A 26,666-nucleotide genomic window follows, 5' to 3' on the forward strand; every position below is an offset into this window, starting at 1 on the left:
ATAAAAGGCCAAATGATTTTAGAGAAATCAAGAGAGACAAGCTAATCTTACTACCCTGGCAGATAAGTCAGATGTCCTCTCTGCCATAATTAATAAGGGAACTTCATGTCACTTAAACCACAGTGCTGACTTCAGTGATCCTTCCCTTTTTGGCAAGGAGGGATCAAAGGGATTGAAACAGAAGCTGTCAGACTCCCCAGTGGTTGAGAGGCTCCCTAAACTATGTAAAAAAGCAGGGGTAAGGGACAGAAAAAGTACATGCTAACTCCATTTCTCTTGTGAAAAACAAAACTATATGCATAACTACTTGTTTCTGCTCAATAAAACGCTCATTTAGAGACCACAAAACTGAAACACAAAAACAGCAACAGAAAAAATACTAACCTGAGAATGCCTCAAAAAAACCTCATCGTTTTCACTCTCTTTGCTATAAAAAAAAAACAAAAACAAACCAACATATTACAAACACAAAACCAGACTTGTCTTGTAACAAAAACAAGCAGGACTTCTGCACGCAAAGGTTTTTACATTCTTGCTACTCCTGCACACTCACTAATTCACACAGTAAATGAAGGGACTCTCTGGGCTGCAGCACTTCCAGCTGCTAAAGTTTGCATTTTTTTGCTTCCTCTCAGGAGCTACTTGAGAACAATTAGGTAATTTAATTCCAATGCCCTTAATTCAAACCTATCCCAACAAATGTAATTGTTGAGAGAAATTGTCATCTCAGGTGAGCAGAGTGAGGCTGCACAGCTCTCACAGAACAGTGAAGCTCAAGGGAAAGGGCTGGATTCCCAACTCAGAGGCCAGGTGAGACAGGCCCTGCATTCCTGTGTGCAGCAGCACTGGTTCAGGTGCTCCACAGCTCATTTCTTTTCAAGTCTGCACCATCAGCACCTTCAGTGACATTCCTATCAGGCTGGGAAAAGAGCCTTGGTGGCATTTGCTGCAGGGCAAGCCCACACAACACACACAGTGCCTCCATGAAGCTCTGCTTGGAAGTTAACATGGTGGGTATCTGTTCTTTGGCATACATGTCACCCCCACGGCTTGGGTGGGAGATTTCTCAAGCTGTACTACAACCACAGGGAAAGGAAAACATATAAATACAGAAAATAAGATTAAAATCACCTTTCTTCAGATAAAATTTCCATGTCATCAGATCCTGTTCTGTCTATAGGCTTGGATGAGCTAAAGTTTTCCACACTCTGCAATACAGTAAATATTAAAGCAGTAAGATATATATGAGAAACAGATTCAAGCTGCAGGCCATTAAACAGATCAAATACACAAAGATCCACCAGGATTTCTAGGAAAAAGGTAACACTCACACTACTGCCCACTGCACTAAACAAACCCCACACTTTATTGCCCATAAACTGCAAGAAAACCCAACTGCTCACTGCTTTGTCTCTTTCATCAGACAACCTCAAATGTCAGAACAGAATAAAGCTGCATGGTACCTTGGCAGCTCCCATTTTACAGATTGACAGACAGCCTAGGCTTGGGAGCAATTCTTTGGTCTGTGCACCTCCTGTAAGAGCAGGCAGCAAAATCCACAGAAACCTCTCAGCAGAACTCCTTTATGTTCATGTTAGAAAATCCTCCACTTCTCAGCCAAACCCTTCCTTAGTTTCTTCTTAAACAGGCATAAGAATGAAAAGAGACTGCACAGATGTAATGCTGGGCTAATATGAAAGCAGAGCAAACAATCCAACTGGTTATGACCTCATGCTCTGAGATTTGTCTTGGCCACCATTAAGAACATTAACACTGTTGAGTACGGTGAGGACAAGCCATGTGGCCACTTCGAGCACGTGTCAAGGAGGCTTCTACCCTGGGTTTTGGGCAAGTCCCTCTAAAATAGAAGGAAGTGGGTTTCTGCCCAGGAAACTACATGTAGAGACTTCTTGGGGCAGCCTTCTCTCATCTGCTACACCTCCAGCCCCATGTGGTGACACAGGTCAGTCATTCCAGCCTTGCCTAATTTGATTCTTGGAGTCCTACTGATACCTGGCTAGCATGTCCCTAAAATGCAGTTACAAGCTTTTAATGCTTTGTGGTTGGTTTGCTTGGGAGTCTAAGTGGAGCTGATAGTTTCTCCACTGCTGACTTGTGCTTTTGAGCCAGATGCAATCAGACAGCTCAGAGGAAAGCTTCCCCACAGTGTCCTACATACTCTTTCAGGCTTTGAAAAAAAGGAATACTCAGAAAAGGGTGTTTAAGGAGAGACAACATCACGAACCTCTTTACATGACAAAGGCCTATTAGTAAATGCTAAGGTGCATGTTATGTTATAATCCAAGTAGGTAGCCTAATTGGGGTTGTTATTTGATGTATAAAGGTGTAGCCAAAAGAAAGCTAAACCATCACACATCATTCTGGCAGTCTCTGAAATGCAAGTATGTAATAAACATACTCATTAAAACTTAAAAAGCAGCTTCTGCTCTGCCAAAACAATAGCACCATGCTCTCTGCAAGATGTTTCATAATGATACTTGCAGTTATCATCCCACTTTGACATTTCCTACAGCAGAGCAAGCAAGAACTGCTGGTCATCTTGGGCAACATGCGTTTAATACAAGATTAATTTCACACTCCTTTCAGCCTTTGCCCTTCAAGAGATCAAAAAATGAGGGGAAGGGTAAAGTCCAGTGGACACAGCTAAGTTTGAGGACATTTCTTCTGGGCACAGTTGAAGACTTCATAAATGCTTTTCAGGCCTGCAGCGAAAGTGGACACTTCGATCAGTACTTATTTCTTAAATCCTGATAAAAACTCTCATTTACATTGAAACTGCTTTAGACTCCACAGGCACAGAGAAAAAGTGATGAAAAGATCATAAGTACTACACCTTTGCCTATCTCAAAGTGCATTGCTACAAGCAAAGACAGAAGTGTGAATGTGTCTGTCTCACTCTGCTTTCATGAAGTATCACATGGGAAGATTGTGGATACTGAGCACTAAATTTAAGTTACTAAATTGAGCATAGTGTACAATTTTTGGCATCTTGCCGTCTTTTGATCATAATGAAATGCAAATCCACCTCTCTCTAGAATCTCTGCACAGGGTAAGAATATCAGATCATTGCAATTTTGTGATCTAAACAAAATGAGTCCAAACACAGGTCACATTAAGAACTTGCTTTCAGCAGGCTCTACAACTTAATCAAGCATCACTGAAGGATATGCCCTATAGGTCAGGACAGCATTTTCACAGAGCTCTTGCTGTTCCTGTTAACCATGCAATGCATGCTTGGTGCAGGCTGCAGGCACAGCACTTCTGTCACTGCATGCAAACCCTGCACTGAAGCACAGTGAGGTTTCTCAGCTGCTGACACCCCCGTCAGTGTTTGCTCTGGCTGAGAGGGAAGGAAGGTGAACCAGTTTTATTTTACAGCTTGTAGAAGGAGGGAAACTGTCCTGGGAAGGTCACACAAAAATATGCAGGAAAAGTTCTACAGTATTCCAGATTTTTACAATGTTATAACAAAGCCGTTGATGTCTTCAGTAAAAAGTGGATAGAGGGATCACCTTTTGGACCAACACTTCAAAGTGCTTTCCAAATTGCAAGCACCACAGCAAAACACAGGCTTTAGGGAAATGGCATAAAATACTTTTGCCATCTCATTATCAAGTAGTCACTTGAAATCTAGTTTCAGAGCTTAGCAGGAATATGAAAATTAACTTGACGTGAACATGAGAACCTACATCTAAGGTTCAAACTCCTTGCAAGGCTTCTGAAAGACTGGGAAAAAGACCTCTGTCCTTTTATGCTTTCCAAAATGTTTCACCAAATTCAAAAGCAAAAAGGGGCAGAAAGAGAAAATGACTACACATGGAGTATCACAGCAGAAATATGGCTTCTCAGTTGCCTCATCACAAGGGTTACAAGTGTCTGATCCAGTGTTTCCCATAGTCCAAAATAGACACCGAGGCTTGTACTGCAGGCAAAAATGACTACTTAAGGGAAGCAGGTGTGCACTGAAATAAAAAAAGAGCTTTTCCCATCCTAGTAACAGACATCAAATAGTGCAGTGTGCTGGCTTACCACAGGACTGTCCTGGTTGTCATTAAGCTCTGAGAGCTTGGTGCTGGATTTCTGCCGTTTTGATTTATTCCTTTCACTAAGGTATCCAGAGCTGGTGTCTTGTAATTTTTCTACATCTTGAGTAGCTAGAATACAATCTTCAAGACTGCTGAATCCAGAGGGAATGTTCTCCTTGTTGACAACTTCCCTAAAAAGAAAAAGGACATTACAGCAAGAGGTTGTTTAAAACACTCTCTCACTTCATTTATGGTAGCAATAGAGAACTACATTATATGGGCTGGTGGAGTTCCAGCAACACCATCTATTCCCTATGAAACCACTATCTCTGGTTCTTCCCAATGCAGCCAAAAACACACACTGTGCAATGCTAAATCCCACTGAGGAGCACAAGCAAATTGCATACACCTCAGTTGAAAAAGCTGTGAGGATCCATGTTTGGGATTTAATACACTTGCCACTAAACCAAACACACAGAAGCCTTCACATGGAAGCTGGACTAGCCCCTGGCTGCCTGTGCAATTTTTATAGATAGTATGAAGCATATTTTCCTTTGAGACACAAGCTTTTAATTTAGAAAAGTGATTCACAGCTGCGGTCCAGGGATCTCCTTTGGTGCATGACACCGCATAATTGGCCCTCTTACTCATAACTCTCAAATGCAAGAGCAGGACTGGGTGGTGCTTTAGCCAAGTGCTTGATTTCTATTTGGGAATTACACAAAACATAAAAGGGAATGTACCTCTGCAATGGTAACACAACTGCCAGGATAGAGTTTTGCTGTGTTGGGAAGAGGATGGGACAGGCAGCCATAAGTCACCACGTGATGGACTCGCTGGGACTCTCTGGGCCTGCAGGGTTTGTGCATGCTTACCAGAAGCCTGGGATATGGCTATCTAGCCCTGCTGCATCCTTCAGCAGGCAGCTTTCCATTTGGAGGACTACTTAACCACTTGTTAAGTAGTCCTCCCTCTACTTTGCCCAGCAGTGAAGATGCACACACACATCACTACACATGGAGAAACACAAGGTGTCTCATTACCCTGCTTGCTCACACTTGACACTGAATCTAGAACATTTGCTAACTCTGTGTGGCTGTCTTACACAGTGCTGTGCAACTCCAAAGCCTGCTTTCATGAACAGCAGGAGAACTCATCTAGACTCGACTGGTGTGATAAGAAACCAGTTACTCTGCAGTATCTGGACAGTGCCAGCATGGCAAGTATTCAGAACAAAAACAAAACTAGAAGGTTCCAGTGACTTTCTAGACGATAGATCTCTAGGTTTTGTTGGTGGAAAAGAGATACAAAGAGGTATGATAAATCTCTGACTAAACTTCTAAGATAACACATTTGCCTTTGTGGAAGTTTTTACAAACCCTTCAGCAGACCAATTACACATTCAGAGCCTGTAGATCATTTAATCTTCAAAGCCTGGGAGTTCACCTATGTGATTTTGTGATAAACACTCTTCCTGCCTGTAGTCTCATTTTATGACATTACAAATCCTCTTGTGATCCATCCATCACAAGGCAAGGAGATGAAGTCACTAACAATCAAAAAAACAACAGAAAGACATTTTGAAAGGAATTCTCAATTTTGATAATTTACCCAGAGAAATCCCAGCAATCTGATCTAAGGGAACCAGGGAAAACAATCTGGACCACGGCCAGCACTCAAAACTTCCAATGTGCTTTAAATCCTTGGCTCCAGCTTTCTGGACTCAGCCTGAATGACTGTGTCAGTCATATCTAGAGGCAGCTCTGTAACTCAGTGCTGAAGAAAAGCCCTGCAGTACTATATGCTTCCGAACACGTACACTAGCCAGGCTCTGACCTACTTACCTGAGAAGCCTGTCAGCAGGGCTACTTAACAAGAAAAACTACTTTGGAGCTGCTGCCAGATACCTTGGTGACTTGCAAGAGCCAATTTCCCAGGCCACCTTTACAGTATATTTTGATTCACTGTGAAAATAGTGCCTTTTATTTTTTCTCTCTTTTTTTTTTTTTTTTTGTAAGCACAGATTTTTTGTACAAGAGTAGCACTGACACATTTTGGGAACTACCACGGATGCAATATTAACATGAGGTATCAATGACTATGGACGTGTATAAAAGCAGCTTCATATAAGAAGGCACAGATCCAATAGAATTTGGGGAATTCAGCACCCAGGAAACAACAACAGGAGACTAAATGTTTATTTTGGAATCAACTTCAAATCCTAGCAATCCAATACTGCAGTGAGGCATACACATTCCTTACAAGAACTAGTGCTGTGTTACAGATAAACACATGAGTTGAACCTGGTCTTGTCTGTGCCACAGTTTCTCCAATACAGCTGTGCCTTGTGTAACAAGTTGGTTAAAGCTGTGGTGGTAATACATTTGTACCACACAACAGATGTCACAACTAGAGGAGTATGAATGGAAAAACAGGTATTATCTTCACTCTTTGACAGACATTTAAGGAAATTCACTATTAAGTCATGCTTAAACTTGGTGTAATAGGGCAGATAAAAAAAATCTTAGATTCTGATTAATCAAAAGGAAGATTTTTCTAATTTCAGACAAACTCTCAAGTCTCCTCACTAAACCCAAATGCAAGCTGTGCCTCCACACACAAAAGTGGAACTTAATCTCATTTTTGAAGACATTCTGAATTCAGAAAAGCAGCTGAGCCCAATGTTTTTATCTAAAAAAAGTTAAAGGCAGCAGAGCCAACTTCTTAGGAAATTCCACTAATGCAACAAATACCATAAGTCACCAATTCCAAATACTGTAATTAAAACCTTGACTGCATAACCCCCCTAGATTCTTATCATGCTTTGCCCCACTGCATGATCTGGCAAACTCTACATTTCCCAGCTCTGACTGATGCAATGGAGCTCTGCATGGGCACTGCAGTCTGGGCAAAGGTCAGTGCCTTGATAAGAAGAAATGACTGGGGTAGACTTAAATATACTTTCCAAAACAAAGAAATCAGGCTCATACATGTCTCTGTTTCTCCGGGCTTCCTCCTGCTCTTTGTGGTGTCGCCTCCTCTGCCTGGCAGACACATTAGAAGAGGCTGAAGATGTCCCAGATTCAGAGTCCTCTGAACTCTGGCCGCCTGAGCCATGAACATCAAAGAGATGCTGCTCCACGGCTGAGCGGATTGTCTTCTCTAAATACCTGTCAAGCCGAAAAATAAGGTCAATTGAGCTCAAAGATTTTGTGGAGCTCCCTCTCTGCAACAATAAATAAAACAAGGGTATCTGTGGGGTATGTTTTCTTAGGATGGCAGCACAAAATGTTTCAGCGCTACGATATATGCAAAGAGCAATGCCAAAATCTTCAGATACCCGCTGGTTCAAGTCCCTCAGAATAGCTGAGCCTTCCCAATTAATATTGCTCATTTTATTTCTGGGAATGTCTGAAATTTCAGTAAAACATCTAATTTTACTTACTGCAACTACAGACATTGGCGCCTAACTTTCATCCTCCACTTAAAAACCCCTGCTGTGACAAAATTGCATTTGATACCCAGCCACGCTGACAAGGGTCAAGTCTGTTGTGCAAAACAAGCTCAGTAAGGCAATGGATCACCTGCAAGAAGATGATTCACTGCTGTCTCACAGAGGGATGACAATATGCAGTAGCTCACTGTGAACTCCTCCCATACATTGTGACCAAGCATGGGTTTTCTTCTGAGTTCATGCCATTTTACACATTCTTGGGCCACATTCTTGTGCATCCACAGCCACCCTGACACTGCTGTGAGACCACCCTCACACTCAATGGCACTGAGACAGCTTCCACAAGAGCCACCACAAGAGAGTCCCTGCAGTTGCATCAGTTAAAGGTGTGGGACTACTTGAACTTTCAACACAAATGAACTTTCAACACAAATGAATTTTTGATTTGGTACTGCCATTCTCTTGTAATATTCTCTTCTTTCCTTCCTTCATCACAAAGAGATCATACAGAAACACATTTTTGTGTACATCCCCATCTCATCTCTGTTTCTCACAGTGCTTTAAGCAGTCACCGAAGAATGGGTTTTTCAAACTTGCATGTCCAAAGTCCATGTATGGCTTCTACTGTTTTTTCTATAATTAAAATATTATTTCAGGATTTGCTGGTTAATTTTCAACTGAGTAGCTACAGTATGGAAATCTGTGCTTGGGCTCATTTCTCCTTTACAAAAGCTGTGCTAAGTTGCTATACTTGAAAGCCTGCTGCGACTGCAGTCCTGGAAAAGTCAGAAGACCTTAGCGACTGCAAAAGCCCAGATGGTTTAACTAGACAAGTATGTCACTATTGACAAAGATCAGTTCTGCAAACCCATCAGCCATTGGGAATTCCCTGCTCCAGCAAAGGAGCCAACTCATTTTAGCTCTGCTCCTCCCAGTTACAGCAGTAGGGTCAGGTCACGTCCTCTGCTGGGATGCAATAGGGAGCAAACAAGATCAAGAAGATGACAGGGTGCAAAAAACTTCTCAAAATACGCAAGTTCTGCCTAAGCAAAACATCACAGGCACAGTGAGCAAAGAACCAAGGGCCTGAGAAGTTTTCAGGAGGAAGTGATTTATTATCATTGTAGATTAAGTGCTTTGGGAAACAGTGTCTCTTTATTTGTTTATGTAAGAACAACTCTTAAAGAGAAATCAAAGAATAACCAGCAATACTTTAAAAAGCTCCAAGAAAGATAGCTTGTTTTAGATTGTAGATTGTAAAAGACACTTACTCTTCTGTAGCAGGAACATTGCTACTGACTTGTGATACGTGGGTACTGTACAAAAGAAAACAAAAAAGAAAAGAAAGATCTTAATATCAAAATAAGGTCTTAAAACTTCTTGCTCTTTGCAGTGCGAAGATTCAAAGGTCTGAGCTGTCTCAACAACAACTGTGTACACAGGTCACAGGTTTTCCCTTTAAGGAATTTTCATTCCCACTGTGACGTGGCATATTTTGACAAGTCAATATCCTCAACAATTAATTTCCCCGTCATTCCCATGAAATAGGCAAAGGTCTAACAGCAAGTGTTTCAACCTCAACACGTTACATTTTTTTTTTTTGTGGGCTTTCTGCTGATGATGTTTTATTTTCATGACAACCGTCCTTGTCTTTTGAAGCTGACTTGAAAATATATTCACTTAATATTTAACTGCTCTCTCTGTTTAACTATTCTCTCTTTGAACATGCTCAAAGAACACATCCATATTCCTTGCTTCACATTTTAAAAAATAAAATCTATGCATGCTTCTCTGGTTTTTACCTCAGTCTGTTATCAGGCTCAGGAAGAGCTGACACAAATGTAGATGTTATCACTTGCTGTTCAGAGCCCTTCTGAACAAGCTGACCTGGCACAGGTGTCACTCTTTCTTCCTTCTGCCAAGCTGAGTCCCATCCTGCCCCTTCTTCATCCACCGGCTCAGCTGACTCAGCCTTGCAGATAAGGTGACACTGCCTTTTCATCCTTCCTCTGACCTCCCTTAAGTCAAATAAACTACAGGCCTAGGGGTTTCATTTCAAATTATCCCCGTATCAGCTGAGTACAGCTGGCTGATAAATCCCAGTAAAATGTGGTCAGGGTACAAAAGCCAAGCTGGATGCAAGATGTTCTTCCTGCCAAAAACCCACTCATGGTTTTCAGTCTTCACCAGTTTCTCTCAAATAATTTCATTGCAGAGCCATCAACAGCTGATTTGCCTTTGCTACCCAAAGGTTTTCTCTCTGCTTCCCCTGAATACTTTGCACTTCACTGTATGGGGCTGGAGCCAGCTAAGAAGCCGCAGCTCTCTCAGATAACCACTCTGTGGCTTTACTGGCTTGAGTGTCCCTTGGGCAGAAGGCAGGCAACAGAGGAAGAGAAGGATAAATGAGGGGCCACTACAGCTAGTTTAACAAAAGCCACAAAGCAGTGTGACTCCTCCCCACAAACACCCAGCTGCAAATCACACTTGCAGCGTGCTTCAGGCAGAGCTGGTGTGCTCACCTGGCTCTAACCACACACACACATCCTTGCCAGTCCCAGCCTCAGTGCTACTCTCCAGCCCCAGCACAGGTCACTGGAGCACACCAGGAAAGCAGCCATGGACTTGCCAATATGTTCCACATTACCTGAGCAGGACCTTAGCAGTTGTGCCATGCAGATCATTTCATGATGACATGCAAACAATTATTACTGTACCTATTATTACAGATAAAATACCTCCATACAGGAAACAAAATTTGCAAGATCACACTCTTCCCACATCTAACATCTTGACTATCAACCACAGGATGGCATTTGAATTTGAAGTGCACATTTCAAGCTCCCTACTTGCTTTCTGGTTTGCTTACAGGAACTATGTGGCCTCTTCCCAGACCAAAACTATTTCTTAAGACCTGGATGTTAACATATCTCCCATGGAGACATATTAACAAGTAAGGTGCCACTGTGCTAATTTGGGCTAATCCACATTGTAAGACACAATTCATGTGCTTGCTACAGCTCCTACACCCATGGAAGTATATTAATGCTGTATCACCTTTTTATAGTATTACATGCAAGCCAAACTGAGTGAGGCTGTCTTTCATATCATACTTTTCTTCTCTGTTTTCATGCCAGGAAAGTGATACTAGAGAGGAAGAAAGGATTGTTTGGATTTTAGCTTTTTAAAACATTCATAGGATATAGGTTTATTTATTTCTACCAATACAATTTTTTCTAACACCCAGTATATTCTAATTCATTGTGTGCTTTAGTTAGTTAGTTAGTTAACTACTTAGTTAACTGTGTGCTTTACTAACACCAATTCATTTTAAGTATATTAACCTATGTGTTAATGATGCATAACAATCAATTTCCTGTATCTAGGAAAGCCCTATTCAGGCAATACAGATTCTGTAAGAAATACAGTAACATGGTGATTTTCAAACTACTGACAAATAACAAGGAAATATATATCCTATACATGCCAGCTGAGTGGATGACTACAAAATGAAGCTCTGATATTCTGATTTTATTGTACTGAATCCAAGCTTATTCTTAGCTCTGTGCTAAGTTAATGCTCTTTTATTAGCCCCCTCTCAATAAGACAGAGATTTTAAATCAGAGTTTTTCTAGGTACACTAACTTTCTTTTAATTCCACAGTTGGCAACTTTCCTGCCTCTTTCATTTAAATTAATTTAAATGTGTTACTAAATTGCTTTACTTACTCCCCACCAACCTTTCTTACACCAAAGAATTTCCAATCCCAAACAAACGGTGGAGGGGAGAGAGTTACACAGTGGTTTTAGGATCCGAGCCTTCTGCAGGACAGAACAGGCACTGCAGGAGCACCTTGGCAAACGCAGGCAAAGACACCACCCTGGAAGGATTGCAGAGCCCAGACAAGCAGGCAGGGTGTATCCTGCGGGGTTTTCCAAACTTCTTGGGTGGCAGAAGCCGCTCTGCTGTTGGATTTCTGGGGAGCAGGCAGGGCGAGCCATGCCTGAAGAGCCCTCTTGGCTCTTGTGCCTGCCTGCGCAGGCAGCTGCCCTGCTCAGTAATCACCCGGACAATGAACTCCTGCTCTGCTCCAGTTCATTATTGTCATTATTTTCTCCTCACATCTGCTCCATTTCACTGATACATACAGTCAATTATCTCCACAGCTAGATTATCTTTATTAGATTATGCAGCTGCTATTGCAGAGCATGCTGAGAAATAGAAATCTCATAGAAATTAAAGGTTCTCCTCAGGTGACCGAAGGCAGCGGGACAGCTTCCCAGTGCTGGGGGACTTTTACTTTCAGAAAACCTGCATAAAGGCACACAGCTGTTTGAAGTGCTATGAACTTTTGAACTTGTGTCTTATAACCCTCATGCTTTCCATTCTGGGAAGTCTGACCTCTAGCACTTCCCAGTTTTGTCTAACTTGTTTACCCAAGTCTTTTGCTCACTTTCAGAGGTGCTCTATCAGCTCTAGATAATGTCTTACTTCACACATAAGGCAAGCTCTTATTGCATGGCCTCCTTCCTTCTGTTTCAGCCCCCAGGACAAGAAGGTGCTATCTTCCATCACCATTAAATCTCACCTGCACCCCCTAACTAGTTCTAAGTTTAAAAGATGTACACCAGAGTAAGAATTATCTCATGCAATGCCTGCGGCTTGTCTGGTCTGTGTTGGGCATCTTGTGATAGCAGATGTTGGATATCAATGTCCTTACTCCTGATCTATTTCATTCAAGCCACTACTGAGTGAAGTATCTTAGCATCTAGAAAAAAACAGCAACAAAAAAACATCCAATAGAGCAAACTAGGAAACTGACATACTGGCAGAGTACTTTCCCAGACTGGGTTTTCATTTATGAAGTAATTTAATTAATTCTTGACAATGCCTAATGGCCTAATTCATAAGCTGCATCTGCAGACTAAAGTCACCTGTTGCTGAGATGTATTTACAGTCCATCTGCTTTATTCAAGAAGCAAAGGTAGCTTTTGTTTTTGTTTTTTTTATAAGTCAAGCACAACAGTAAGAAAGTCTCAAAATATGCAAAAACTTTACCATTTTGCTGTTCCAGCAAGGTTGAGGATGTTTAAATGGCTTTGACATAACAGATGGGAAATTTCTGAAGTCCTGAAACTTGTATTTCAATCCCTGATCTAGGAAGTTCCTATTCATAGGTATTTGTATGGTCTAAATGCAATCCACTCTCCACACTGTGGCTTGCAATACTGCAAACTCACGTGGGATCCTTTTTAAGACAACTGCTTTATTTGACACAGTTTCACCAAAGAGAAGTGTTGTGATGGCATAAAAATGTGAAAATAATGAGTTTAAAAACAAAACAAAAGGGGTGTGCTCTTAGTTACTGGGATGTTCCATCACACAAAGGACATGCTTTCATTATTTTCTCAGCACCTTCATACTTTCACAAGCTCAAATTATCCCTCCTTTAAACGTGGTAAATTATTTTTTACACTACTTAGTAACTACACAGAAAACTAACCCGACTAAAAGCAACTTTATTCAGGATTCCTAATGTTTTTCACTTGCACCTCCTTTATGGCAGATGCACACTGACACCTACTGCTTGGAGCAGAGACAATCCTGCGAGGGATTCATAGAGGCCCCGTGATTCAGCTCGGTGAATTTGCGTGGCCGTGTCCATGCAGGCTGCCCTGCAGAGCAGGGAAATAATCCCCAGGGAGCCTCAGCCCTGCATGGCAGCCAGGCACCAGAGCAGGGACACCCAGTGGCCTGGTGCTTACTTTCAGCCAGTGCAGGTGTGATGGACATGAACACACATCACACCGTGCACTTGGGATCTCTTATAGCACATCCCATGGAGGGAGAAGTGGCCAAGCAAATTTCTGAGCAGGTGTGAAATCCAGAGCAAAGTTTTCCAGTTTCTTCAGGAAAGTGACCTGAGAACAAACAGCGTAAAACACCTTACCCAACAGACCTCAGGGTAAGAATACCTGACCTGCATTATTTAAAGAGTTGTCTCAAATAAAAACTGTTAAAAGTTGTACTGAATAGTGCCTGCAGGAGTACTTCTAGGAAAAGAACCAGGCAAAACTGTCCAATGCCTTGCCTGGCACTCATGGGTATTTAATGCAATCTCTGGCACTGCTTGTGATGTCAGGTCTCATTGTAATTTAATGCTCTGAATGCTAACAAGGAAGCTCCACACTACAGAGCTTTTGCTTTTCTCCCCTGTGACGTCACTCTGGCTTATCTCAGGACAGGGAGCTCCTCTGAAAGCATCTACATGACTAACATCACATCCAAGACACACAGGCCAGCACAAAGCATGCCTGAAGATTTCCTGTCTTCTGAGAACTCCTTGCACATACAGAGTGGAATTGTGCTTACAGGGACTTGCTGCTTCATTACCTGAAACTGCTGAGTGCTTCTCAGCACTCATTACTCAAACATCCTGCAGCTGGTATTCACAGTTTCACTAAAGAATTATACAAGGAGCACTTTTTAACAATGTCAACTCCCTTCACCACAAGGTTTTGTTATTACAGAAGGTTTTGGAACGTAAATGCCCTTCAGGCATGACTCCCTGGAACAATCCATCACCCAGCAAAGTTTTCCTCTTCTTTTAACACTATAGAAATCTCCTTGCCTGGTACTGAGCACAGCTGAGCCAACAAATTATCTAATCAAGGACTAAAGAGAGGGAGAAGATAACCCTGGTCAGCAGTAGGTGAATGGATTCGAACCCAGGTCTCTCAAACTGGTCAAGCTGGCACCATCCTTATTATGCCCAATGAGAGAGGGCTCCAGCTATGAAATTAATAATTTTCTGCCCAAATAGATTAATAAACTATTTGTACAAATTCTCTTGCATCAGTATCATTATTAACATAAACATTCCCCCCTCTCTGTCTAAAACTCAGGGGGAATATGTGTGCTCTGGTTAATTTCCTACAGTAGCTAGGCTCTCCATGCTCTTTTCTCCATCTTGTAACAGTCTTCCCTTTTCTTAAATCTTCACAAACCTAAAGCTATTGGAACACAAGTGACTTGAAAGTGTTTAAGGCTCACCTGTCTCTTGTACAGAGGTATCCATACTTCTAAGTGTACTGAAAATACTTCCTTTATATATCCACTGTCATATGAATACTTCAACTTAGGTATTTTTATCCCATACTTCCCTTTCATCCCTCCATGAACAAGTATGTCCACATCTGTTTTTTTTTTCCCCTGGCACTTCCAAATGTGAGGAAGTCCCCTTTCAGGGCAAAGATTTTCATTATTAGACCTCAGGTATATGACTTTATTATTTATCTTATTATTTCTTTTAGTATATATCTTACATTTATGCTTATCTTTATAAATATATATAAAATATCTTTTATATATATACATATGACAGGAAGATATTTTATAAATATATCTCTATATCTCACTCCATATAATATCTCACGGTTACATATTTTCTCCTAGAGGACACTGCCAACCCATTCACCCTCCTAAATTTCTGTTATAAGCTCAATTAATGAACATGATTTGACTTTATTATGCTAGTGGCTATCAAGGAAAAGAAGTTCATGGCACTAAAGGATCTCTGGCACCAATCCCCTTCCTTTCCTACCAGGAATATCCATAGTTCTCACCTCCTCCCTACCCATGTTTAAGTTCTAGTACTCATGCCCACTTTTTCCATATAGATGGCATGATATAAAACATTTTGCTGACATCAGACAGATGAGGTCCTTTTCTTCCACTCTCTGGAAGTCTTTTAAAAAATAACATGGCTGTACTGGTGTTACCACTCTTTACAAACCCACGTCACATTTTGTCTCATTTACTGCTTACTCTCATACTACTACAGACAGTTTATTCCCTTACAAAGTAGCAGTGGTGATAAAGTCTTGACCTACCCACTACTGAAAGGAAAAAAAAAACCAACCAATCAGTGTTATTGATGGTGTTCTGACAGTTCTGACTTTAAAGTTAAGACCTTTGGTATTTGTCTTATAGTTAAAAACATCAACGAGGGAACCATCTCAATTGTTAGCTGACATGGTACAGCACTGAATAATCAAGCCTGATTTGATCCTACTAAAACTGACCAATTGAGGTGTGCTGGTTTTGGCTGGGGTAGAGTTCATTTTCTTCCCAGTGGCTGGTATGTGGCTGTGTTTAGGATCTGTGCGGAACATGGGGTTGATAATACAGGGATGTTTGTGTTATTGCTGAGCACGACTTACACACAGCCAAGGCCTTTTCTGGTTTTTGTACTGGCAGGGAATTTAGGGGTGCGTGGGAGGCTGGAAGGAGACAGAGCCAGGCCACGTGACCCAAACTGACCAAAGGGATATTCTAGACCGTGTGACATCATACTCAGTGTATAGGGTGGGGGGAAAAAGGAGGAAGGAGAGGGGATGTTTGGATGATGGCATCTGCCTTCCCAAGTAACCATTACATGTGACAGGGCCCTGCTCTCTGGAGATGGCTGAACACCTGCCTGCCCATGGGAAGCACTGAATCAATTCCTTGTTCTGCTTTGTGTGCATGGCCCTTTCCTATTAACCTATCTTTATCTCAACCCACGAGTTTTCCAGCTCTTACCATTCCAGTTTTCTACCAAATCCTGCTCGTGGGGAAGTGAGCAAAGCAGCTGTTTGCTGGCTGGGGTTAAACCATGACAGAGGGACACAATGTTCCTTCCGTCTGGCAAGAGCCAAGCATTATGCAGTGTTTGGAAGCTAAAGAGCTCTTGTTCCCACTTACTTAACTTGTTGTACAATTATCTATATGGAATTACTGCATTCACACTGCAGTGACCGCCCTGTGCCCAAATATTCATGATTCACTTGAAGGATTACTTGAACAGTATTTCAAGCTATGTAACTGTAGCTAACACTTGTAGTAATAGAAATAGATTTGACCATCAAACAGCTAAAGCAGACAGTCTTCCCTGCCCATGGTGTGAAATGGAATTCCTACATATGTTACGCACAGCCTCTGGGGCAACAACCTGAACTTTCAGAGTCACACAGAAAAGATTTGCCACCCACTCAAGCTCTCAGTTGTTGAAGCACCAGGAATTGCCCAGCCAGCCCCAGCTCTCCTGCCAAATTAGCTGCACTTGGCAACTGACCTCAGGATTTGTGATGTGTTACAAACAGAAGCAAGACTCATAAGCTGTTCCCTTTATTTACAAGTAACTGTATCCCAGCAATGTTACAAAAGACACGGGCTTGGCAAGAAGCCTGTGTATCAAGGTGCGCAGCTCCCTCTCTGCTCCTACCAGCCATTTCTTCACTTCCCAGCTATGTGTTTATTCCTGACTGTTCTCCTCCTATCTGCATGACAGATTCCCATGGAAACCCATTTCAGTGGACACACTCAGTCTTTGTTCCCCCACCCCATAAGCCTACATCTCTATTTAAGATGTTCAAATTTGCTCCCTTTCTCTCAGAATGTCCTGCTTTGGCATCAGTTTTCTCAGATCCACTCCTTGTTCCCCATCTCTCCTTGGTGATCTTGACAAGGTCAGCCAAAGAGAATCTTCTTCATGATCATCTTTCTATAATCCAGGACAGGGCTTGAGCAGTAAGACAGATGGAAATGTAATGAAACCCTAAAAACATTTGAAGGTCACATATAACCAGAAAGAAAAACAAAGGGGCAGACAATTTTCAATGAAAAGATATGAAGATTTAAATGAGGAAAAATTTGAGACAGGGGAATGTATGTATGTAGCTGCAAAATAATCTCCTGAAGGAAAAGGCAGAATCTCCTTTGACAGTTTGGAGCTTTTGAGGCACAGACTGAGTAACATCTGCACAAATGGATTGCAGGGAATGACAGTGCATCAACCTAAAGGCAGACAGGATCACGCTGCCAGGCTAGTCCATGAACAATTCCCTGACAGACATTTCTGCACAGCAAGCATTGACTGCACTTCTTCTATGCTTCATGTTAGAAAAATTCTTTAAGAAAAAAAACCGAAGCTACAAAGATAAACAGAAATATATGCCAGAGATTAACAAATTTCAGACATCACTGTAAGAATTCCAATTATCACTGTTCTCACAAAAAGCACCACTGGGATTTCTTTTTATTTGTTTAAATTCTGTAGAGATCAAAGAACCCAATTATACTATCTGGCCCTTCCTCCTCTGCAGCCCTTCATTGTTAATTGCTCTGGCTCCTGTTCTTCCACTAAGCATAAATGAAAGCACTGGAACTGAGCCTGCTACTGAAGCAAGCAGAGCAAACTTCCACAGATGTCAACAGAATTAGACCCCTTTTACAAGCAGTGACTTTGCCCTCCAGTTGGCAAAACAAGAAACAATTTGTTCAAATGCAGCATGAGCACCATTCCCTCCAGTGAGGCTTGCTGGGTACCCGGGCACTCCTGCTTTTCTAGGCTGCAGCAGGGAACTGGATGGGCTGCTGACTCACCATCTGGTTCCTGGTTTCTTTCTGAGCAGCACATGCTGCCAGTTCCTCAAATCCTGTAGAAGCAGTCTCTCCTGTGCCTACAGATAAGCTACTCAGGCATCTAAGATATGTAACAAACCAAAAAAAAGAGGAAAACCACGTCCATCTTGTAATAAAACCCTTAAACCCTGGGCCTCTTCTCTAAATACAAAAGAACCATAACAGAGATTGTATCTACAAAGACTCATGCCACTAACTGAGCAATAATTACAAATGTAAAATTAATGCCCACTTTGATTACAGTCTGTTCAGCACTTCTGAACCCCTCCCCACATTTAATTCCAATAAGGAGTCAATCCCACACAGAAAAATGAATGAAAACAGAGTAAATACCTCACGTAGAAGGGTGACATAGGCCGCTCATCTTCTTGGGAGCTAAAAACAAAATATATTTTGTAAGTTAGTATGCAGCTCTGACTTGTATTTGCAGCTCAAGATACTCTTAAAAAGCAGAGACAACAAAAGTGAAACTGCACCCATTACAGAGGTAACACTTCAGTCTGTTTTGTCCTCTGGTTGACGCATGGAAGAAAGCTTTAAGTTACTTTCCTTAAATCCTGGCAATCCAACTCATTTCCCAATGTCCACAAATGTGGCGTAACAGATCCCCTGCTAGACAGCAAGGAGTCATTCTGACTCTGCAACAGTGCTAGGGCTATTCCCATAGCAACAATCAAGCATTTTGCCAGGAAAACCAAGAGAGTCCTTTGCTGTCTGCTGCTCCAGAATTAAACAATCTGCTTATTAAAGCCAAATTTGGGAAAAAAAAACCAAAAAACAAAAAACAAAGGAAATCTTGAGTAACCAAAGAAACAACTATGGCCATAGGTGTATGCATGAGGCTACCTACTCCCCAGTTTTACCACTCCTGTGGAAAGTTTATTTGAATGATTTTTCTGAAGGTTTGAGATCAGGGATTGCCACGGGCTGGTGTGGAGGTCTCCTGACAAAATGTTTAGTTGTGTTTTAGTCGTCAGCTGGCCTGGCCCCAACATAACCACCTGGCAAGTGACTTACCAGGCCTGATGCAGCTTATTGTGCCTGTGCTGGGACATAGCAACACATATGATCTCTTGGATTTGGAAGGATTTTATTTATTGGCTTATTAAGGCTGCTCCAAGCACTTGATAAAGGGGAAAGGAACATCTCTGAAGGATTTGCAACTAGGAAATCAAGTACTCAGGTACTTTCTGCAGCTTCCATTGGAGCCAGCATGCAGCTCCCTCAGCAAGGTGAGCTGAAACTGGTCTGCAGCCAGGTAGGTACCCTGCCCTCACACTGCACAGAGCCAGAGGCAGATTCAACCATGGCTCATTTCCAACCCAGCCAATGTTAGAACAGATCCACAAACATGAACTCCAAATTCACGGAGGGGAGCAGAGCATAAGGGAGAAGGCAAGACACAAGGGACTCAGAAAGGCAGGCTGACAAATAAACAAGCCAGTGCTCCAGAGAAATAATCACAGGGATTCAACCCCCCAACTAGAATATGGAAAGATTCACAAACATACATCTACAGAAAAGACCCTAAAGGACAAGATGTAGGAAACCTAATTTGAGGGTAACACCAAACACCACAGAGTGGAAGGAAGTGAATCTGCCTCTAAATCAGTGTGGCCTGCCAAAACTTCATCCCCTCTGAAAGGCAACAGTGCCTGGACAGCTTTCAGCAGCTCCCCAAGAAGACTGGGAGCACAGCTGCCAGTGGGAACCTTGCTGCCACTTCACCAGCCTGTTTTCAGTGGCCTGAACAAGCTGCAGTGCCCAGGGCTGCTGCTGCTGCTGCTCCCAGAGGCAGGCAGGACACAGAGCAGTGCACAGCAGGGGGAGAGTGCCTGCCTGTCAGCTGAGGCTAACAGCACCTCAAGAGCCTTCATGAGAAACTGCTACAGCTTTGAGACTGCCTAGAAAAGGTTGATGGAAATGTGGAAATACACATTACTGCCTTCCCTGAAGACAACCTGCAACAAAGACATGGGTAGGAACCTCTGCTAGGTAAGGCTCCCTCCCCTGATGGCATGCAGTCTCCCAGCCTGCATGCATGCTATCACTTTATTTGGCACTCACTGAATATTTTTTAAGTGTAAAGAAAGCACTTTAAACTCACCAAGCTGCTGATGAAGTTGTTTGCTATGTTCAGTTCACTGCATTAATAGCTGTACTCAATGCAAACAAATCCAAGTAGTGGACAGAACACATAAAAAAATTTTTCTCACATAAATGAAAGTTCACAGTGCCATGAAGATTCCTGTGCATTAACGCAACTTCAAATGACACCACCAAATGATGCTTTATGTGCAAGTGGCAGTTGCTGAAGCCACACCAACCATGTTTTCTTTTCCATCATAAACACCCCTCCCTCTTTCAAGGTTTGTAATTACCTTCCAAATCAAAGCAGCACAATCATACAAAGTCCAAATAATCTTTTACATTTATGCTCCCAACATTTGTTTTGACAGAGCAGATGGAAAAGTAGTATTCAGCAGAGACTCTGAATCCTCTTGCATTTCCTTCCCTTTCTTCCACAGCAAATGTAACTGGATGCCTCTTAAGTTCAAGCAAGTTTTCTAACTGCATAAAATTTATCAACGCATACAATGAAATTGAGGGCAAACAAATATTTTAAGCCCACTTAGCTGGGAATGGCAGAAAAGGAAGCTATTGGATGGCTAAAAGGAAGTTACAGAAGTCAGAATTATCACTTTCATTTAGATCAAGTGTCAAGATTTCACACGGTTGGTAATAATTGTAGCTGTGAAAAACTTCTCTTACTCAATAGTGGTTCAATAGTTTTACAAGTGCAGCAAATGAGCAGTAGCTGAATCTGGGGTGAAGACCTCCAACCCAACTAGTATGAAATCCAGACTTTTGACAAAACCATAAAAATATTCTAAATTTCTACCTTGCCCAGCTAAGAACTTATCCATTAGACAAACAGGCTTAGCAGTGAATTAAATTTTGGGGGATTTTTGTTTGGTTGGAATTATTTTATTCTCAAAGTTTTGTCCAGATTTACATATGCTTTATGTTCAGAAGGCATGAAATAACTTAAAAAAACTCCAGTTATTTATTCAGCTATCACTGATTACCTGGCCAAGCAGGTGAGTGCAAAATACAGCAGCCTCTTTTCTCAAGCATATAAATAGCTCACCTAAATCCAGGGATTAAACAGAAATTAATCGCTTCCATGAAATACTTGGGAGCTTACATGACAACTTCCTTCCTGCTAAAAACCAAAACAAATACCAGCCAAACTAAGAAAAAAACCAAAACAAACATAAAACCCCACAACAAACCACACTTGTTCTATTTCATGGGTAAAGAAGAATTACTATGTATGTTTGTGACCACCACTGAAATAATAAAAAGTTTGTCAGACTGGATGGAACACCAATTTAGCCCACCAATTAGTTTAGCACATTTCGGGATTGTCAGGCACATCTTTCCATTTCTGAAGAAGGAAATAGGAAAGCCTGGGTGAAGTCTAAATGTAAAATGATCAATCTCCATTACAGAAGGAGAGTTATCCTTTTTTTGCCTCCCTCTTTTGCAGCAGGAATGTTACAGACAGTGTTACATTCACTCCTCACATTCTTAAACAGGTAGTGATGTTTTGGGTTTTTTTCCTGAGGTCTCATAGAACCATGGAATCGTTGAGAGTGAAAAAGACCTCTCAGAACAAGTCCAACCTTTAAATCATCTTGCCCTGCAGGCAGAATAAGGGAGGTGCTGAGCCTGTTGCAGAACACCCATTTAGATGGAAAGTTCCCAATTTATCTAGGTGCATAAGGAATACCCCTGTCCCAGCCCTGTCCTCACTGGCCTGAGCTCCCACTGCAGGTCAGAGTGGCTCAGGGTCCTTCCTCCTTCTTTCATTTGCACTTAACCAGCAGCAGCTCTTCTGTTCCTGGCACTGGAACCTCTCTTACAAAGCTACTGCTGGCTTTCCTACTCCACATCTCTTTTCAAACTTAAATGGGACATTTAGTCGATGAAATTTTTAAAAAATACTCCAGATTTTGGCTTTGTGGGTTTTTTTTGTTAGATTTTTTTTTCTTTTACAATTATGAAAATGTACTTTGACTCATGGGTCAACATTTTGCACCAGAGATGAAGGGCCTAGACACTGGCAGAGTCTTGCTGCTCAGCCAAGGTCATGTTTTCTTAATGCCCTGCCAGAGGCTCTGTTTGTTCTGACCTTAAATGTTAGATAAGGGAATGGCTCCCTTTCGATTCTACCACAGAAATTCTCCACTTTGAAAGAAATGCAGCTGGTTTTTAGTGAGAATTACTTTTTCAATGCAAAGCAATAGCTGCTTTTATTTTTAATGCAATCAAACAAAAAGCCAATGAAAAATTCAGTGACATCAAACTACAAATAATATCAAAAGTTAAAGCAGGCTTTGGAGGGAGGAGAAGGAAGGCTATGTTTGGGTGACTTCTTAAGGCTTCAAACTTATCTCCCTCTTGTTTTTTTTATCATCATTAAGAACACCTATGCCTCCTTGGATTAAAAGATTGCAACTACTGAAAATTTAAAGAATATTGTTTGTTTACTTATTATGACATTCAACACCAACAACACTAAAAACAACTTCAAGGAAACATTGATTTTGAGGCCACAGTAGTGCTTTTTGCTGAAGGTCTCATCTTATTCACAAATTTTTCAGCACTTTTTCACCTACCCAAGTCATTTCCCCATAAAAGTTATTTCAATGTTGCAAAAAAATGCAAGATTGAAACAGCTCATGAAAATTTATTGCATGCTTATTTTCTCAATAGAGCTATTTACCCATAGCTTGTGCTTCACAGCAGTGGGTAAAAGGCAATGTTTTTGCAAATGAGAAATAGCAGGCAACACAAGCTTTTGCCTTCAAATAAATCCTTCAAAATAAACTTCCTTCAAATAAATATTGAGGCACATTATGCAAAAGCAGAAAGAATAATACCATCCTTGATGCAAGATTAACCATAAATTTAATCTAACATCATAACACTGCAGTGACACAATGGTCATCACTAAAGTCAGGACCTACCCTCAATCCTTGAGCAACGCTACCCTTGCTCTACATCCTTAAATGGAGGGGGAGGAGGGAATGCCATATATGCACTGTTTAAAAAACAAATGCTCAACAGCTATTTTCCTGTGAGAGTTATTTCCATGCCAACATTTCCATCTTCCCTGAAGATTAACTTTAATAAGTCAAAACCATAACATGTTGTTTCAGATATTTACCTCCAGTCTTTACAATAGTTGTGCTTACATCTAACCATGCATACCACTGAAAATTAAGTAAGCTACTCAGCAAATGAGCCACACATCAAAATCCAAGGCTGACAACTCAACTTTTTTATTCTGAACTTACATATTCTGCAAAAATATCATACTACGCAAAATATCTCCAATTACTTGGGTGCGGGTGAACTGGTTTAAATATTAAACTCCAAAGGATCTCCTCATCTTCCTCAAAGCTCTTTCTTCAGCATGTTTTTCCTAAAGATCTCTCAAATAAATTACAATGCATAGGCATCTATCCAGAGGCATAACTGCGCAGACTGTATATGAGGAGGCTCTGAGACTGAAGCATATTACCTGAAAAGGAAAAAAAGCACACTGAAGGCTTTTTGCACACCTCCTTCTACTTCAAAGCAACATTAGAGATCAGAGAAGTATAGGCTATCCCATGGCAAGCTGAAGTGAGCAGAACTTCTTGCTGATTAAGTGCCACTGTGAGCAAGAGGCAGATTTTCCATTTATATTAACATACCTGAATATCCCGGAGCCCTTGACAGCATAATTTTGTGTAATTATTTTCTGCTTACTATTCTTCTAGATTGCAAATGTGTTTATCTTTTATAAAATGACGTCAATGTTAAACAGCTCACTTTTGTTGTTTTACTTCTTAAGCTAGTTGGGTCTTATTATGAAAGATGGGGCAGTGTCTTTTCTTTCACTTGTGGTTTGGCAATGGTCCTCACTAGGGTAAAATCAGAAAACAGCTCAGAAAGAGGCAGAATGAATGTACCAGCCAAAGTCTCACCTCTTCTCAGAATTTAACAGCGAAGTTGCATAACACACACATACCTGTTGCATTGTAATGGCAAAGAACTGTTACTAGGTAACCAGTGATTTCAGTTTCAGGATTGTTTGTTAAAAGCTTGCACACTTCAAATAAATGTATCTAAGAGGCCAGTTTTTAGGCAAATATTAATATTTTCTTGCTTAATCAGGTGGACACCCCAGAGACAAACACCAAAGAAAATTTCCACACCAATCTCCTCTTTTAGTCAGAGCCTTCCACCCCAGTGATACTGAGGAAGAGCTTCCACAAGCTCCTACACTCACCATGTCACAGCTGTGACAAGAAGGGATCAAATCTGAGCTTGGAACACAAAAAACTCACATAGCATTTTCTAACAAGCTATGACTCAAGGAAGATGAGAATCACAAATTTGAATTTTTCTTCATTCTTCCACCAGAAGAAAAACCCACCCAAACCCGAAGTAAACAAAGAAAAAACTAGATTCAAGTTCTCTCCACCCTCAGAGAGCATACTTCACATCCATATTCCAGAATATACTTCATTAGGGCTTGTCAAGCACTCCCAGTACCTTGGATAGAAAGTGATAGCAAAGTCCAAAAGATCAGACTTATTTACTTACGTACAACTTAAACACAAAAATGTTCACAAATCTGATAAAGAGCACACAGCAGCCACCCCTCCCAAAACAAACAAGCAAAAAAAGGTTGTGGAATACAGCAGTGTTCTCAGGCTGAACTGCTGGGAACTTGTGAAAGATCCCAAATGAACCAACCAGTAAGGTAAATTAAACAAGCCTGGTAACCAATAAGGTAAACCAAACAATCCTGGTAACAATCCAGACAACTGCTGCTGTACAGGTTAGAAACAGACCAGTCACATTCCCTATTGCTTTCAGATGCACTTGCTAAAAATATTTGTGATGGCCTCACTCTTCCACTACCTTGACTTGTTAAGCAACAGGGGCCACCAATCACAAACAAAGCCCAAGTGTGTACCTGCCTTCCTTATCTCCTACTGAAACTGGCAGATATTATTGGCAAAGGCAGCCACAGGCCTCAGCTTTGCACAGCTGTTGTTAAATCTGCAATACACTGAGCTAGAATGCACGAATCAAAATATGCATTAACAGCATTAGTAACACTCTAACTAGGAAGCTGGGATACCAAAGTGAGCTAATGCTATTCTGAAAAGATGGCAGCCTAATAGCAATAGAAGAGACAATCACTGGTGGGTAAGTTGTTGGAAAATCAATGATGCAATCCATGTGACATTCACCAGTGTCTCCTATAGTGCTTGGGCAATATACTACCTATTGCAGTGAGGATTCAATACATTTGGCCTTCCACCTCTTCCCATGCAATGAAACATAACCCTGACACCCCCACTGTCACTCCTTCACAGCAGGACACCATACCCATCCAATGCCCTTCCACAGACATCTATATATAGGATGACACCATTATAGTCCATATGGCTCTATGCAAGCACTTTGTATGATTTTCTGGAAGACAGACTCACAGCTCACACAAATCTGGGTAGACAAGGAGCCCTTCTCCCTCTCCCAAGTTTCACACACCAGCTACACGTTTGTACTGCTTCAGCACAGAGGGTTTCCATGGCAGGCACAGCATGGCCAGCCTTGTGGCCCCAAAGAGAACATGGAGCAGAGCACCTGCAGGAGATGGGCAGGAGCAAGTTCACTCACCCAGGAAGGGACCCAAGTGTGATTACTGCAGGCAGCTCATTCCCTTCCTTGAGAGGGAAAGACAGATTCTTTCAGCTTGGCATATGTACTAAATCACAGAACCTGAAGGGTGCCACTACTCTGATTAAACCCAGTAACAGAAACCATGCACTGCAATTTGTCCTCAGCTTGAACAGCAACATCAGCCTGTGCACCCCACAGCAATCACAAACAGAGTGCTATCCATGCTGGTACTAACCAACACTGGATGTATCAGCTTTCCTGAAGCTGACAAAAAATGCTCAAAGCCAGCAAAACTCTGCCCCGAGGGAGGGAAGAACAGAAAAATAAAGGTGCAACCTGGAGAATGCCATTGCAAAGGGATCTGGCAATCTGTGCCAAAAATACCAAGGTGCTAAAAAGTACAGTATACACAGCCTAAAAATAGATCAAGGAGATGGAAAAGGAGCCAGAATTGTGTGAATTATTTTAACTGAAAAACTCAAAGACAATTCTGTATCATGCTTATGCCTTAATGGAGTTTGAAGAAAATGCCTCATTTTTGAAGTGCTGACTGCATCTCTAACTGATCGAGACTTAGTCCTTGCAACAACAAAGAGATTAATTAGAGCCAGCCTGTGAAACCTATCTTCCCCTGGAGTGAAGAGTCAAGAGCACAATAACAACCACTTGTTCCGACCACTGACAGGACAGTCAGATCCTTGAAAGGTTAAAGATATTATGTGAGACTGGTCCTTCAAATAGAAATGATGCACCGTGACCACTTCTTTAAGACATTCAAACCATATTTCTGTTTCTCTGCAGTCATCAACATGGAACCCCATGACTGCAATAGTGCCAAAGAGACTTTTTCCACACCTACCTGCAGAAGAGCCTGCACTTTATCAAGGCAACAACAGTCTGGGCAGCAATTTCAGTTACTATTTTATTGTGTTCGAGTAAGCACCAACTCT

The 26,666-nt window shown here is 41.6% G+C and overlaps 1 protein-coding gene across 13 annotated transcripts in view; it reads right to left on the reverse strand.

Annotated features, from left to right (window-relative positions):
• The window catches only part of FAM13A (family with sequence similarity 13 member A), a 128,630-nt gene that overhangs the window by 38,893 nt on the left and 63,071 nt on the right, over window positions 1-26,666 (reverse strand). For 5 of the 13 annotated variants that reach the window (XM_074540893.1, XM_074540891.1, XM_074540899.1 and 2 more), the window contains 6 exons: window positions 18,298-18,339; window positions 8,772-8,816; window positions 7,037-7,216; window positions 4,051-4,237; window positions 1,132-1,208; window positions 385-427 (listed from right to left, as the gene is read on the reverse strand). In XM_074540893.1, coding sequence (XP_074396994.1) covers window positions 385-427; window positions 1,132-1,208; window positions 4,051-4,237; window positions 7,037-7,216; window positions 8,772-8,816; window positions 18,298-18,339 — 574 coding nt within the window. Of the gene's footprint in view, window positions 1-384; window positions 428-1,131; window positions 1,209-4,050; window positions 4,238-7,036; window positions 7,217-8,771; window positions 8,817-18,297; window positions 18,340-18,440; window positions 18,700-23,330; window positions 23,366-26,666 lie in introns of those variants that run through there. The other 8 variants (XM_074540892.1, XM_074540901.1, XM_074540900.1 and 5 more) reach the window with 7 other exon arrangements.

This window comes from Zonotrichia albicollis, chromosome 5 (assembly GCF_047830755.1).
Source record: "Zonotrichia albicollis isolate bZonAlb1 chromosome 5, bZonAlb1.hap1, whole genome shotgun sequence".
In the NCBI taxonomy this organism is placed as follows: domain Eukaryota; kingdom Metazoa; phylum Chordata; class Aves; order Passeriformes; family Passerellidae; genus Zonotrichia; species Zonotrichia albicollis.